Genomic DNA, 13,939 nt, shown 5'->3' with positions numbered 1-13,939 from the left:
AGAGAGGGAGAGAGAGAGAGAGAGAGAGAGAGAGGCAGGGACACAGTCAGGAGAAGCAGGCTCCATGCAAGGAACCCGACGTGGGACTCGATCCCAGGACTCCAGGATCATGCCCTGGGCCGAAGGCAGGTGCCAAACTGCTAAGCCACCCAAGGATCCACCCATTCTTTCATTTTCAACCTATTTGTGTTTTTTGCTCTAAAGGGAGTTTCTGGTAGATAGCATACAGTTGCATCATTTTTAATCCATCTGACAACCTTTGCCTTTTATTTTATTTTTTTAAGATTTTATTTATTTATTCATGAGAGAGAGAGAGAGAGAGAGAGAGAGGCAGACACACAGGCAGAGGGAGAAGCAGGCTTCATACAGGGAGCCCGACATGGTCTCCAGGATCCCAGGTCTCCAGGACCAGGCCCTGGGCTGAAGGCGGCGCCAAATTACTGAGCCATCTGGGGGGCTGCCAAACCTCTGCCTTTTAATTGGAAAGTTGAATCAATCCACAAACCAGGAGGCCTTCTCTTCATGGGAGGGTGAGAAATTCAAGGCCAAACATTGGCCTTCAAATATCTCTGTCTCTCCACCAGGCCTATCTCAGTTCTTGCCACATAGAGCCCTCTACAGGTGTTTGCTGATGGCCCCTGGGAACTTCCGAGGGAACTGGGGCCTTCCGGCAGAGCTGCATCAGGCTGGGGAGGAGGCAGTGGCCAGGGGACTGGGTATCAGGAGAGGAGTGAGCAGGTGCATCCTTCTGCCCCAGTATTTGTTTCTGTCATCGAAAGCTGACTATATACTGATTTAATGGGGGAGGCAGGGGGCTGGGTCTACTGGGAAGGAGGTTGGGAAGATGGAATTCCAGGTTGTGATATCATAAGGATGTCTGAGGGGTAAGTGTCCTCTTTTGGGGCCCGTCCTCCACTGCTCAGCCAAACGTGGGCTTGCTCCAGATGACTGTGGACCAGCCCCCGTGGGTTCCCTGGCACTTTTGCCTGGCCAGTAGGATGGCTCTGGCAGGTCTAAGGAGCTTTGGGTTCAACAAACAATCTGTGAAGGTGAGGAAGGAGAAGGGACCCAGGAAGCATGGGGTCCTGCCCTCACCATTCCCGGTCAAAGGGAATGGCCAGGCCTCATGGTCTACACAAGATACCTCTAGGACTACAATCACTGTTTAGTAGATGCCAGTCTGTACTCCAGCCCCGACCTCTCCCTAGGACTCCACACATGGGCAAGTCTCAATCTCCAGTGCTCATAAATGAACGGGCCTAGCTTTGAACCCATAATGCTGGACCAGCTCACATGCACTTAACCACTAGTTAAATGGCCTTTGAAGAGGTCACCGACCTCTTCTCTCCTGAATCTCTCCTCCTCTGTCTAACCTGCTATCTACTCTTCATCACTAAAGCCTTCATCACTTGTCCCCAACCCACTGTTCCAGCCTCATCCTCTCACCACTCCCTCTCTCACATCCTAGGCGCTCCACACCCCTCCCCCACCCAGCCCAGGGAACTAGTTTTTGTTCCCTTGAGGCCCAGCTGGGGGGGAACTTCCCCTGATCTGCTACCCTGACTTCCCAGAGGGATCTGCGACATCCTTTTTTGGAATCTTACATTCCATACTTCTGCAGGGCCCTCACAAACCCCATCCCATGTTACTTTCTACTTCCCATGGCCTTGGGACAGGGACCTGTCTCCTTTGCTTCAGGCTCATCAGACCAGCCATTGTCTGGTACAGTGAATAATGGTGAAAGGAATGAGTCCTCACTTGGGGTCTGCCCTGTGGCTTTATTTCAGCTACCAAGGTTGTACCTTACCTCCGAGCCAGGACCCTATGCTTACTTGGTGCCTGGTAATGTAATAGCTGCTCGGTGAATGTTCATGGAAGGCAGGAGGGCATGTGGGCAGAAAGGCCAGTGCTTCTAATGCAAAAAATAAAACAACAACAACAAAACAACCCTTTGCTTTTCTCTGGGCTGCACAGGGTGTGTGGTGAAGCAGGACTTTTTCTCCATCTCTCCAGAAAATTTGCTGTCTCCTTGAGGCTCCATTTTTGAGAAGGGGGAGGAGGGGGCCGGCCTGGGGAGGCAGAGGACACCAGTGGAGGGGAAGAGCAATAGTTGTTCATGCAGCCAGGTGCTCTGTCCAGGAGCACAGGTCACCCTGTGGTCAAGAGGGCCCAGCATAGTGATGCCCACGAATCTCTGCCCTTCTCAGAACCTCAGTTGTCTCATCTGTCAAATGGGTAGTCATCCTTACCCCACCCAGGTCATCAAAGCCGTTGGAGCTGACAGCACTTTGGAAATAAAGACTCAGTGAATTGATTATACAAATGAAGAAGGTTATTATTAGACCCAGGAGCAGGGTTGGAAGGAAAAACATCCAAAATGTGTAATAAGTGCTTAGGATTCCTGCCTTGAGCCTCTTGAGGAAAAGAGAAGCAGGTAGTGGGCAGGAAGAACAGCACCTACAGGGAGGAGGGAGGTGGGAGCTGGGTCCTGGCTCTGCCACAGACCAGTTACTTCCCCCTGAGACTCAGTTTCCTCACCTGTATTAAGGGAGAGCACAATCCCTGCAGGGCTCCCCCCAAGGGTCTCAATGCAACTTTAGTGAAAGAGTGGGGACGGAAGAGCTTTGCAAACTGTAAAGTGCAAAACACGCATGTAGGCTAACTGCAGCTCCGGGACCTAGGCCCAGCCAGGCTCTGGGGAGTGCAGACAAGTAAGCGTTGGCAATGAAACACTGTTTGAGGCCCACAGGGTCCTGTGAGTACCCTCAGATCCCTAATGCCTGTTCCTTCTCCTTGCTCCCCTCAGCTTCCCCGGCATCCTCTGCCCTGGGGTCTGAGAAAGTGGATTGTGGGGTTATGGAGGCTGGGGGAGAAGAGGAGCCACACCAACCACACCCTTGGCAAGACCCCACTGGTGGCCTCCGATCCCCACAGACGAGCAAGTGCATTTCTTGAGATTGACGAATGTACTCTTGAGGTGAGGAAGGGTTATGGCCCTTGGCCCTCTCTTCCCTGATCAGCGCCCTTGGGATGAGGTCTTGTGTGCCTCTAGGTAGTCTGTCTGTGTCAGCTCCATTCCTGGGTGAGGGTTAGAATGATGCTGGTGAATCTTCCTCGTAGCCCCCAGATGGATACCGGTCCAGGAAGGAGAGTGGCACCCACTTCCTCCTGGCACCCCCAGACCATGGGGCCCCAGCCCAGCAGAGGCTTAAGCCTGGCTCGCCATCCCCACTGTGGTGGGTCTCAGGTTCAAAGGGGCAGCGAGAAGAGAGCTGTGGGTGAGCCCTGGACAGAGCACTTCAGAGCAGCGCCTTGAAGAGGAAGGAGAAAGCAGCTCCACAGGAGAGCCCCAGGGCCAAGAAGAAGGTCATGAGGGTGCCAGCCACCTCCCTCTCATGTGGCAGCACTTGCCTAGAACACACAGGAGTAGGAGCTCTTAGGAAAGACCAGGCCAAACCTGGACCCCGCCCCAGTGCCCTCTGCCCCTCTTGTAACAGGATGCTTGAATCCTCGTCTGGGCTGCCCCAACCTCTGAGTTACCATAATTCGGCCCTCTCCCAATTTCATTTTCCTGATCTATAAAATAAGACTACTGCCAAGGACACCTCTCAGGCCTCACAGGCCCAGTAGAATGGAATTCTAGATTCCACTGCCTTCCCCTGCAACAAAATGTCCCCAGCCTGGTCCTCCCTGTCACCTCTTCTGTCTCTGGATTCTCAACTCCATTGTCCCTGGAGTAAATAGCCCATGAACCCCCACTTTCGATCAAGACCTTAGCTACCCCCCAAAACAACCACCACCACCACCACCACCACCACAACAACAAAAGACCTTAGCTACCCTTCAACTGAGGATTCTGGGTGTAGCTGGGCCCTAAGGAATGATAGCTCAACCCGTCGATTTCACAGCTGGGGAAACACACCCAGAGAGGAGGCCCTAGAAGCAGTGCCTGGACTACTTCGTTGGCAGGAACTCCCCCCAGCTCCTGCCCTGGGGCCAGCTCAGGTTAGAGCCTGATCTGACTGCGACGCCTAGAGACAGCTAGTGCTGGGCTGGCCAGAAGCAGAAGGGTCCCCCTCTTATAGGCTGTCCACCTCAAAGAGCAAGCCCACCTCCCCACTCCCAGGCCCTCCCTCTTGACCCCCAGACCTGGGCGCCAGGCACATGGTAAGGGACATCAGGTAGCCGTTGGAAACAGCGAAAAGCAGCATGAAAGTGATGAAGTAGGCATCCTGTGGGAAGAGGATGGGCAGCCGGGACCTCTCGGGCACGTGGCACAGCATGAAGAGCGGCACGAACAGGACACGCAGGCAGACAAGCAGCGGCAATAGCCGGCTGTCCTCATCTGGCTATGGCAGACACCCGGGTGAGGGCAGTCCCTGGGAGCCCACCCCAGATAGACTCTGTCACTTCCCCTGACTTCCTACTCTACATGAGCCAGTGAGGGCCCAGGGCTTGCTTAGGCCTCCAGTGAGGGGCTGGGAAGGCCCTTCAGCAATCAAGGACTGGTCTGGGGCTAGCCTCTGCCCCTTCTCATCTCCAGCTTAGGCTCTCTCCATGGCTGAACTGGAAGAGACCTTAGATAGCATCTCTGGTTTTCAAGCAGGGTTCCTCCAAGTACCCCTGGGGGTTCCACAGACCCCTTTGGGGCAGATGGTGTTGCTGAATGGAGTTGGAAGCTGAGGATCCAGGGCCCCATGCCAGCCTGGATCAGAGCAGCTCCTCTTTGATCTACTTTGTTATATCTCCTTGGAAGATTTCATTTAAAGAAGCAGCACCCATGAGTAAAATCAAACACTAGGAGTCTTGTCCAACCTCTCACATGTTATAGAAATCTCCATGCAACAGTCTAGGCTGAGCACCGAGGCCCAGGTCCTGGGCTGGAAGCTGGGGACATAGGTCATGACTTCTGCTTTCAAGGAGCTCACAGTCCAAGCCCTGGCTTGTATACCTCCAGGGCCAGGTGCTCACTATCACTAGGCCAGCTGTTATATTGCCAGACCTAAAATGGTCAGACTTTTGGGAAATCACTTTTCTGTGCTCTTTCACATCCTCTGATCCCCAACTTCTTCCTGAAATCATCAGATACTCCCAGCCCAGAGGTATGCTCACCCACAGGAAGTAGGAGGTCAGGCTCCGTCCCACCCAGTCCATGATGTTGAAGAGAAGGAAGCAGCAGATGGGGTTGAAGAACCGACCTGGGAGAGAAACAGGGCTCATCCTGGTCCCTCCTTCCGTCTCCTTTTTTTTTTTTTTAATTTTATTTATTTTTTCATGATAGTCACACAGAGAGAGAGAGAGGCAGAGACACAGGCAGAGGAAGAAGCAGGCTCCACGCAGGGAGCCTGATGTGGGATTCGATCCCGTGTCTCCAGGATCGCGCCCTGGGCCAAAGGCAGGCGCCAAACCGCTGCGCCACCCAGGGATCCCCCTCCTTCCGTCTCCTTCTTCCCTCTTCCTCCCTCCTCCCTCCCTCTCCCTTGCCCTCTTCTGCTTCCCAGCACTCACTCCACTTCCCAGGACTGGTGGAGCTGGTCACCATGGCCGTGATTGCAGGAAACACGGACAGAGTGACTGTGAAGACCAGCACGAGGCACAGCGCCGTCAGCCAGATCTGGGAGCCAGAGGCAGGGATGTAAGCAGGCGGGGCAGACTCTGGCCCAACACACAGCCCCAGCCCCCAAGTGCTTGCTGGGGGTGGGCAGGACACCCGGAGCCTGGCCTAGCTGTGTTCCTAACCCACTATGACCCTGGCACCTTGAAGTGGACCAGGTGAGCACTAAGGCTCCATTCCATTCTAAGGGTCTTCAGAGAGGGCTGGAGAGAGGCAGCTCTCTCTTCCCCAGGAGTGGTGGTTGGGGATCATATACAAGTCAAACCTTTTGGAAGACAATGAAAACTGAAGGTTTTTCTGGCTTCTGGGGCTCCTCTGGCTCCAGCTCTGGGTCCTTCTCAGCATCAAGATCCAGAGTCAGGGCTACCTTCTGGGGGCTGTTGGGAATACCATTCTTCTCATCTGGGGTGGAGAGGGGAGGACAGGGTCATGCCTGTGACAGCCAGGCTCCATGGAGGGCGATTCCCAGCAGTTAAAACAAATGACTTTCCACCAGCCCAGGACGTAGGCAAAGAGAATTAACCATATAAATATGCTAAGCTACTACTTATGAAGCACATACATGTGCCAGGCAGAGATAAGCACCTTACATGGATTTTTTAAATAAAAAAATCTTTATTAATAGGAGACACAGAGAGAGAGGCAGAGACATAGGAAGGGGGAGAAGAAGCAGGCTCCATGCAGGAAGCCCGATGTAGGGCTTGATCCTGGGCCTCCAACATCATCCCCTGAGCCAAAGGCAGGTGCTCAACCGCTGAGACACCCAGGCATCCCAGCACCTTATATGGATTATGTCATTGCTACTGCTTTCCAAATAAAGAAACAGGCTCAGAGAGGTTAAGGGACTTGCCTAAGGTCATCCAGCTTGGATGTTGCAAGGCCAGGATTCAAACAAATGCATTTGGATTGGGAACTAGCAAATTGGAGCTCTACCCATTGGTCTCCCCATTTTATGGAATGGAAAACTGAAGCCCTAGGCCAGCAAGAGTAACTTTACTTCCACTGAATTCCCTTCCTGACCTCTGTGTCTGCTCACACAAGGGGTGAGGACTCTAGACGGGGAGGTACCACAGAGGGAAAATGCTTTCCTGTAGAGGTAGCTTTAGCCTCCCCTGGGTCTTCCACCTCCCCAGCAGGGGCCCAAGCTCACCAGACTGGAGGAGCTCAGCTTTGGTCTCCAGCTCCTGACCTTGTGCCTGCGATGGTTTCTTGGCTAGGTAGTAGCGGGCAAACTCCTGCAGAAGGAAAGTGTTGGCCCTGCCTGGCTTGGCTGAGGTGTCTGGATCCCTCTCCACCCTGTCGTCTCAGAGGCTGGAGTCCCCAGTAGCTGACTCCTTTGGGGATCAGGTCTCCTCCCCCTCCCCTGGCCTCTCTCAGGGCCTCAGACTCAGAGCTGTATCTGAGATGCTCTGCAGTGGGGCCTTGAGCCCAATACCAGGCTCACCAGGTGGGGCAGGCTCAGGTAACACACGATGGACACGAAGATGCCCACGCAGGGTGTGATGAAGTACCCCAGGGCGGAGGTCTGGGCATCCACGCCACCTGTGCAGAAACTTTAGCTGCAGAGTGGAGGGGGGCTGGTCCTACTGGCTCCCTGTGGGGGGGGGGGGGCTAATGACTCTTGTCCCACTTCCCATCATGTACTTCTCAGATTTCACTTCCTGGCCTCTGCCGCTATGCTCCCTGACAAACTCAGGAACCTCTGCAGGACCCTAGCCCAGGCATTTGTTTCTCTCACTCTTCCCTACTTGTCATTTTGTTGAGCACTTCTCATTTTTGTTACCATCTCAGGACAGAGCTATAAGAGGCATTTCAGTGGGGAACCTGACACAGGTGAAGTGCCCTGTCCAGTCCCCCTGGCTGGGAAGCAGTACAACTAGGATTCTAACCCAGTTTATCTGAATCTTAAACTAGTCCCCCCTTTCCTGAACCCCAGGCTGCTGCCAGATACCAGTGTCAGCCTTGGGAATCCTGCCCCTGGGCCCAAGTTAATCCAATCCTCACCTGATCATCCTCTCACTGTAGAACCCAAGAGCCCCACTCCTTACTCCCAAGCCCAACCCCCAGCTCACCATCATCTCTACCCAAGAACCCAGAACCCAAGGCATATCACTCCTAGAACACTTTCTGCTCCCCAGTATCCCAGAGGCCACTCTACCCCTCCAGCCATGCAAGTCCACTCACTGGCCATGGACATGAGCATGGCAAGAGCAGCGAAGATCCCAGCCAGGCCCTGGCCACTGAGGAAGAGGGTGCTGTAGGTGGAAGGCATGGTGCCCAGCTGCCCGAAGAGACTGCCCTGCAGAACTGCACAGAAGGCTGTGGAGGGAGAAGAGTGGGGGATGCCACTCAACTAGGCAGGCCTTAGAGGCTCCCTTGAGGAGGTGTTGGCATGGTGCATGGGAAACTCAACTAGGTTGGGCAGGCATGAGACTCTGGGCACCCTAGTGTAACACCCCCCACCCCATTCTTTCTTCTCAGGTATAGCCATAGGTTTGGGGGGCTAGGGGTCAGGAGGCCTGATCTTAGGTCACTGTGGGTTTGGGACAAGTGACTTTTCTCCTCAGTTTCTCATCAGGGATGGGAGTGCTGCTGCTGCTGTGGTCTTTCCTTCTTGAATATGTTGGGCCCTTCCAGTTACAGAGAAGGGACTGGGCTGAAGCCCTGGGTGGACTGAGTGGGGAGGGGGAGGGGCAGCAGTGCTCACAGTTGATGAACCAGACAGAGGCCATGGTGATGGAGAAGAAAGGCCCAGGGCTCATATCCACCTTGACCAACGCCGCCGTCAGGGCAAAGAGCAGCAGGATGACCAGCAGGCTGCCCAGAATCCGCACCATCTCAGGGATGCTGCTCACAAGTAGGAGCAGAGTGGGCATCGGCTGGGCCCCGGCCAGGCAGGGGGAGGTAGGCAAGAGATTGAGCCCAGGGTTGGACACTGGGAGTTGTGGGGGGACATGCAGAAAGATTGGAGGAAGGATGGGAGGTCTTCCCTGGGCCCAGATGGAGCTTCCTTAGCAAAGGGGGGTGGGGGGACCACAGAGGGCTGGTGGAGGGACCACAGGGTAAAGGTACCACAGAGGGATGGCCTGCGGGGAGCCCGAGGGCCGGGGCCTCTCACCACTGGTACAGTAAGGAGTTGAGGAGTGTGAAGAGCAGCAGAGGCAGCTGGGACAGTAGTGTCACCCAGTTGTTGAAGTTGAAGGTGTCTGCGAGGCCTGTGTGGTTGGTGTCCAGGGCCCCGGTGGTGGTATTGGCCCCTGCCAGCCGCCCCTGAAAGTACTGCCAGGATGCCAGGGGAGGGGGTATGGGGTCACCCTCCAACCTACCCTGAGGAACCCCCTAGCCTTTCCTCTCTGTCTCCTCCCATGCTTGGGATTGCTCAGTTAAAGTCTGCAGTAACTGTCTCTCCGTCCTGGTACTGATCCCAGTACCTGGCACAGTCAGAGCTCAATGAATGTTCCCTGAATTGAACAGCTGACGTCTGGGACAGAGCCCAAGCCCTAAGAACCCCCAACTTGGGCCTTGCTCCATCTTTCGATCACCCTTCTTCTGCAGTGCCCTGGTTCCAGTCTCTACCTCTACTCCTGCAGCAGCTTCCAGATTCCTGAGGATTTATTGAGTGCCTAACTGTAAGCCAGGCCCTGGCCCAGGTGCTAATTAACTGCATTCTCTCTGGAACACACGTTTGGTAAGCCCCTGCTTAACTTCCTTCTCCCTCCTGCCCAAAGTTCCCTGTTGCCTGCAGGGTAAAGTCCCAAGATTTTGGAACAGCACTGAGGGCCCCTCAGAACCTCCCTTTTGTGTTGCATCTCCTGCTCCATCCCGGTAAGCTCTAGGTACCCCAGGCTCTGGTCCTGTCCCTGAACAGGCTGGTGTTCCCCTGCCTTGGTGCCTTTGCACGGCAGTCCTCTCCACCTGGAATGCCTTTCCCCTTTCCTCCCAGTCCCCCCTAGCCCCCAAACACCAGTGCTTTACCTATCCTTCTCCCAAGTTACAAATCACCTCTTCTATAAAGCAGAAGGAACTGCTCCCTCCCCTGGGGACCTAGGAGGACTTTGCTCCAAGCCTGGGGTGGCAGGTTCCTTCTTAAATTATTAATAGCTCTTTGGCACCCAGCTCCCTCTCAAGACCAGGGTCTGATTCATATTTGGGTCTCTAGGGTCCAGCAGAGAGCCAGACACTAAAGAGTTATCTGGAAAGTTGTAGCATTGAATATATATGGATAATCAGTCCTAGAGAGAACACAAACCCCATATTTCTGCCTTCCCTTGAGGGAGTATCTCCATGAGGATGGAGGCTTCCTCTGTTATGTTTCCTCCTGTAGCCCCAGTGCCAAGAACAGGGCCTGGCTCACAGTAGATGCACCTTATTAACTGTTTCTTGGTTGAATGAATGCAACTCATGCTATTTCAGTGAAAACCAAACCATAATCCACTTTTGGAGTGGATTAGGCCAGGAGTGACTAGCCAGGGAATAATGACAAACAGGGGCGGTGGGTGGGTAGCTCTTCACTAGTTCCACAGGCTCGCCCCTGAGCTGGTGGCCTTGCCCCTGTAGGATCCGGGCATCCCTGAAAGCTTGGCCTTTCCTATCTGCAAGAGGGGCACTTCCCCTCTCTGAGGCTCAGGGCTTCAGTGGACAAACGCGCAGACAAATTGGCATAATGAGGAGTCAACGGCGGCGTGGTGGGGAAGCGAAGCGCCTGGACTTCTCTGGTCCAAGGCAATGGTGTTTGTGGCCATGAGGCTGGCACTCTAGCCGCGAGTCTCACCGGGATGGCCGTAATGAAGAAGTTCCAGGGAAGGAGAGTGCCCAGGCCCAGGATAAAGAAGCTGATCCCGACCAGGTGGTAGCTGTGGGGATCAGTCAGAAGGTCACCCTGAGGACGCAACGCCCCGGCCGCGCCCTCCCCTCGCGCCTCCCAGGGCCACCCCTCCGCAGAGCGGACTACAACCCCCGTCACTCCCGTTCAGGTAGCAGACGGAGGCGGCTGATGGGAATTGTAGTTCCATCCAGCCTGCTTTGAGCCTACGAGCGCCCGAAGGCAGCGGGTCTGCGCTGCCCACCGCCACCCGGATCCCCGTCCGCACCCCACTCGGTCCCCAACCCCCCAACTCGCCTGTCCTGTGGGGCGTCTCCTCGCGCCATGGCCGCCCAGCGGGATGCGCCCTGGTGAAAGAGCGGTGGGGTGCTGCACCTGCACCTACGCCGGGACCCGAGAGCCAGAGGACCGGGGAGGTGGACGGGGAAGGGGGGTCGGGTCTCCCTTAAAGGGGCGGGGGTGGGGGCGAGGCGGGAGCCAGGGAGGAAGGCCGGGACAGATTTCCAAGGGTGTCAGGCTCCACGGGCTCGGACCTTGCTCCGCCCCCGGGGCGGGGACAGAGGGTCGCACCACCCCTCCCCACCTCCTCCTGACGCGGACTCTAGACTCCCGCGCTGGACTCCGCTCGACCTCGCGGTCCTAGGACCCACGACTCCCCGCGGGGTCCCGTGCGGCTTAGAGGCGGCTGACCCGGGAAGATCCCTTGCGGCCTCCCCGCCCCGCGGGCGCCGGTCCCGGATCTGCCGGCAGGGTCCGGGGAGGCGGGCGGGGGGGTGGTACCCCGCCCCTCCCCCGCCCAGAGCTGGCGAGCCGACCTGGTGCGGCATCTCCCCCCTCCGCCAGCTCGCAGGTGCAGCGCTCGGTGACGCGGGGACCCTCGGAGGAGCAGACTCGCCCAGGGGGTAACCCGAGCGTCGGTCGCCAGCAGTCCTGGCGGGCTGCGCCGAGCTGGGTGCCTCGGGAGGCCGAGGAGAGGGCCAGGTGCGGGTGCTGTCGGAGCCCTCAGGCAGGTCTGGCAGACAGACGGACAGACTGGCTCTTCTCGTCCAAGTGCTTACCAGGGGAAGCGCCGGGCTTTTGGGGACTCACTGTAGAGGCGTGGGCCCAGTTGGGGCGTCCAGGCGGGCTTCCCGGTGACAGTGAGGCTGAGCTGCGTTCGGAGCAGCAAGAGGTTAAGCAAAGGCTCCGGAGGAAAGTGTGACCCGGAGGTACTCTCCCACTGCTGCTGCTAAACAAACAAACAAACAAACAAACCACCTTGGGAGGGCCCCAGGTCCCATCACATCAAACCTGTTAAGATGTACCCACGTCCCACATTTTCTTTTTCCTGTGAAAAACTTTGAAGACATTATAGACCATTGCAGTTTTGAAATTGACTTGCTGTCACTCATGTAATTTACAAGTGGGTTTGTTTGCTCGGCAGTCATCGTGCATATAGGGGATGTTGGAGAAGTGAGAGGCATTAAATCGCAAATTTTCATAAGCAATGTAATATTATGACCACTTCCAGATTACATGTGTGTGTGTTTCTTAAGTCGACTGAGTCTATGGGGCAAAGACTACTTGTCTGTCTCAGTGTTGTATTATTGCAAACATCTAGCTCCTGCCTGATTCGTTTCAGGTGCTTGATAAATGCTGGGTAAATAAATGGATTGTAATGATATACACCGATTTGAGGTAGTAAAGAGACAGCATTAAGGTACACTGAAAGAGAAAGTTATTCTTTTTTCCAATTTGCTTTCAAGCCTTCAATATGTCAAGGAGAAAGTCTCAACGGTCCTAACATGTTTCTAACATCTGTTGGTCTCTCTTCCCTTTTCTCTAACAAAGAGATGGCTTCAGGGCTTCTGCAGACTTTATCTAAATAGAGATTAATAACGTTTATGTTCCTTATCTATTTTTATTGTTGCTTTATTTATTTATTTCATTTTTAAAAAGATTTTATTTATTTATGAGAGACACAAAGGCAGGCTCCATGCAGGGTTCCTGATGCAGGACTCAATCCTGGGATTCCAGGATCACCCCCTGAGCCCAAGGCAGACGCCCAACCACTGAGCCACCCAAGCATCCCTATTGTTGCTTTATTTATAGGGCTATTGATGCTAGCTTTGTATTTATGATAAAGATATGCACTTTTCTTTGAAAAACAACATTATGTATAATAAATAAATGTTTATAAATGTATTAGAATTAAATACAAATATTACTAAATTAAAATACAAGTTTATTAAAATAACGAAAGGTTAAATTTTTATGATTTTTTATTTTATTTTTTATATTTATTTAATTTAAAAATAAATTTATTTATTGTACACCTGAAAGTAATGTAACATTGTATGTCAGCCATATATTAATTTAAAAAGTATAAAAGAAAAGATAAATTTGTTTATAATTTAATGTAAATTCAAAAATAATTTATGAAAGATGAGTCATTTAATGAAAATTAAGTAGGGGCACCTGGCTAGCTCATTGGTGTAGCATGCGACTGTTGATCTCAGGCTTGTGAGTTTGAGCCCCACGTTTGGGTGTAGAGATTACTTAAAAATAAAATCTTCAAAAAAACAATAAGGAAAATTAAGTAAAAAGGATTGCAGGTAGTGCACAGCTATGACGCAGGTTTCAAAGGAATGCCAAGAAGAACACAGGCTGGGGGACACTGCATTTGTTCAGGTGGTAAGTGAAGAAGATGAAGGTGTTTCAGGGAGAGAACAACCTGGACCAAGTCTAGGGACGTGAGAATACTGCCACATTCTGAGACATACAAACGGATCCCTTTGGCAGGCCTGAGGGGAACAGGGGGCTGAGCCTCTGGAACCACTGGACCGCTGGTTAGGACGGGAGGAAAGAGTCTGGATTTTATTTTATTTTTTAAATTTATGATAATCACACACACACAGAGAGAGAGGCAGAGACATAGGCAGAGGGAGAAGCAGGATCCATGCACCGGGAGCCCGACGTGGGATTCGATCCCGTGTCTCCAGGATCGCGCCCTGGGCCAAAGGCAGGCGCCAAACCGCTGCGTCACCCAGGGATCCCAGAGTCTGGATTTTAATATAAAGGAGAGGTTCTCAACTCTCAAGACTCAGTCACAAATATACTAAATGTCTTGTCATTATCCTACTGTGAATTAATATATAATAAAACCTACCGCTATACCAAAAAAGTCAATATGGTGTTCTAATTGTCCTACAGAGGATAGGTAAAAATATTTAGTGATAAAATACTGTGTGTTTGAATATGTAAATGCCCAGGCACATTGGAGCAGTTGGATGGGAGCCCCTCTTTATAAAACTACCATGAGTCTAATGGTTGCCAGTGTGCACACAATATAGGCGGGTGGTGAGCCGGCCACTCAAAGACCGCCAGTTTGCTATTGGTGATGTGACTTTCTGAAATGGTGAGCAAGTCTTGGCAAAGTTCCAAACAAAACCAAGTGCAGCTGTCTCTACCTAGACAGTGGCTGTGTCATCGAAAGATGCTGTGCATTCTCAAACCTTACAAAT

The 13,939-nt window shown here is 53.2% G+C and overlaps 1 protein-coding gene across 6 annotated transcripts; it reads right to left on the bottom strand.

The window, feature by feature from the left end:
* Window positions 1-2,317: 2,317 nt before the first annotated feature.
* Window positions 2,318-11,638, bottom strand: SLC29A2 (solute carrier family 29 member 2). 6 transcript variants are annotated; one of them, XM_041723166.1, is made up of 13 exons: window positions 11,495-11,638; window positions 10,734-10,783; window positions 10,386-10,467; window positions 8,733-8,893; window positions 8,322-8,461; window positions 7,799-7,933; window positions 7,059-7,156; window positions 6,765-6,849; window positions 5,880-6,016; window positions 5,509-5,614; window positions 5,113-5,198; window positions 4,150-4,349; window positions 2,318-3,411 (listed from the first exon to the last, which is right to left on the bottom strand). In XM_041723166.1, exons 2-13 carry the CDS (start codon window positions 10,760-10,762, stop codon window positions 3,300-3,302), a joined length of 1,371 nt encoding a protein of 456 aa, XP_041579100.1. In that variant the 5' UTR covers window positions 10,763-10,783; window positions 11,495-11,638; the 3' UTR covers window positions 2,318-3,299. The 6 variants fall into 6 exon arrangements, with proteins under 6 accessions (XP_041579100.1, XP_041579101.1, XP_041579104.1 ...); XM_041723167.1 differs by lacking the exon at window positions 11,495-11,638 and adding an exon at window positions 11,020-11,080; XM_041723170.1 differs by lacking the exon at window positions 11,495-11,638 and having other exon boundaries at window positions 4,150-4,345; window positions 10,734-10,960.
* Window positions 11,639-13,939: the final 2,301 nt, after the last annotated feature.

Source organism: Vulpes lagopus, chromosome 11 (assembly GCF_018345385.1).
Source record: "Vulpes lagopus strain Blue_001 chromosome 11, ASM1834538v1, whole genome shotgun sequence".
Classification (NCBI taxonomy): Eukaryota; Metazoa; Chordata; class Mammalia; order Carnivora; family Canidae; genus Vulpes; species Vulpes lagopus.
Note: the sequence above shows the minus strand (reverse complement) of the source record. Positions and strands in the feature narration are given on the sequence as shown.

Bases quoted from the DNA above. Each gene is read 5' to 3' on its own strand.
- SLC29A2 (XM_041723166.1), bottom strand. From the start codon at position 10,762: ATGGCGCGAGGAGACGCCCCACAGGACAG. The intron at 10,468-10,733 runs GCGAGTTGGGGG...TGATCCCCACAG, and splicing joins GGAGACGCCCCACAGGACAG to CTACCACCTGGTCGGGATCA. The intron at 8,462-8,732 runs GTGAGAGGCCCC...ACTTGTGAGCAG, and splicing joins AACTCCTTACTGTACCAGTG to CATCCCTGAGATGGTGCGGA.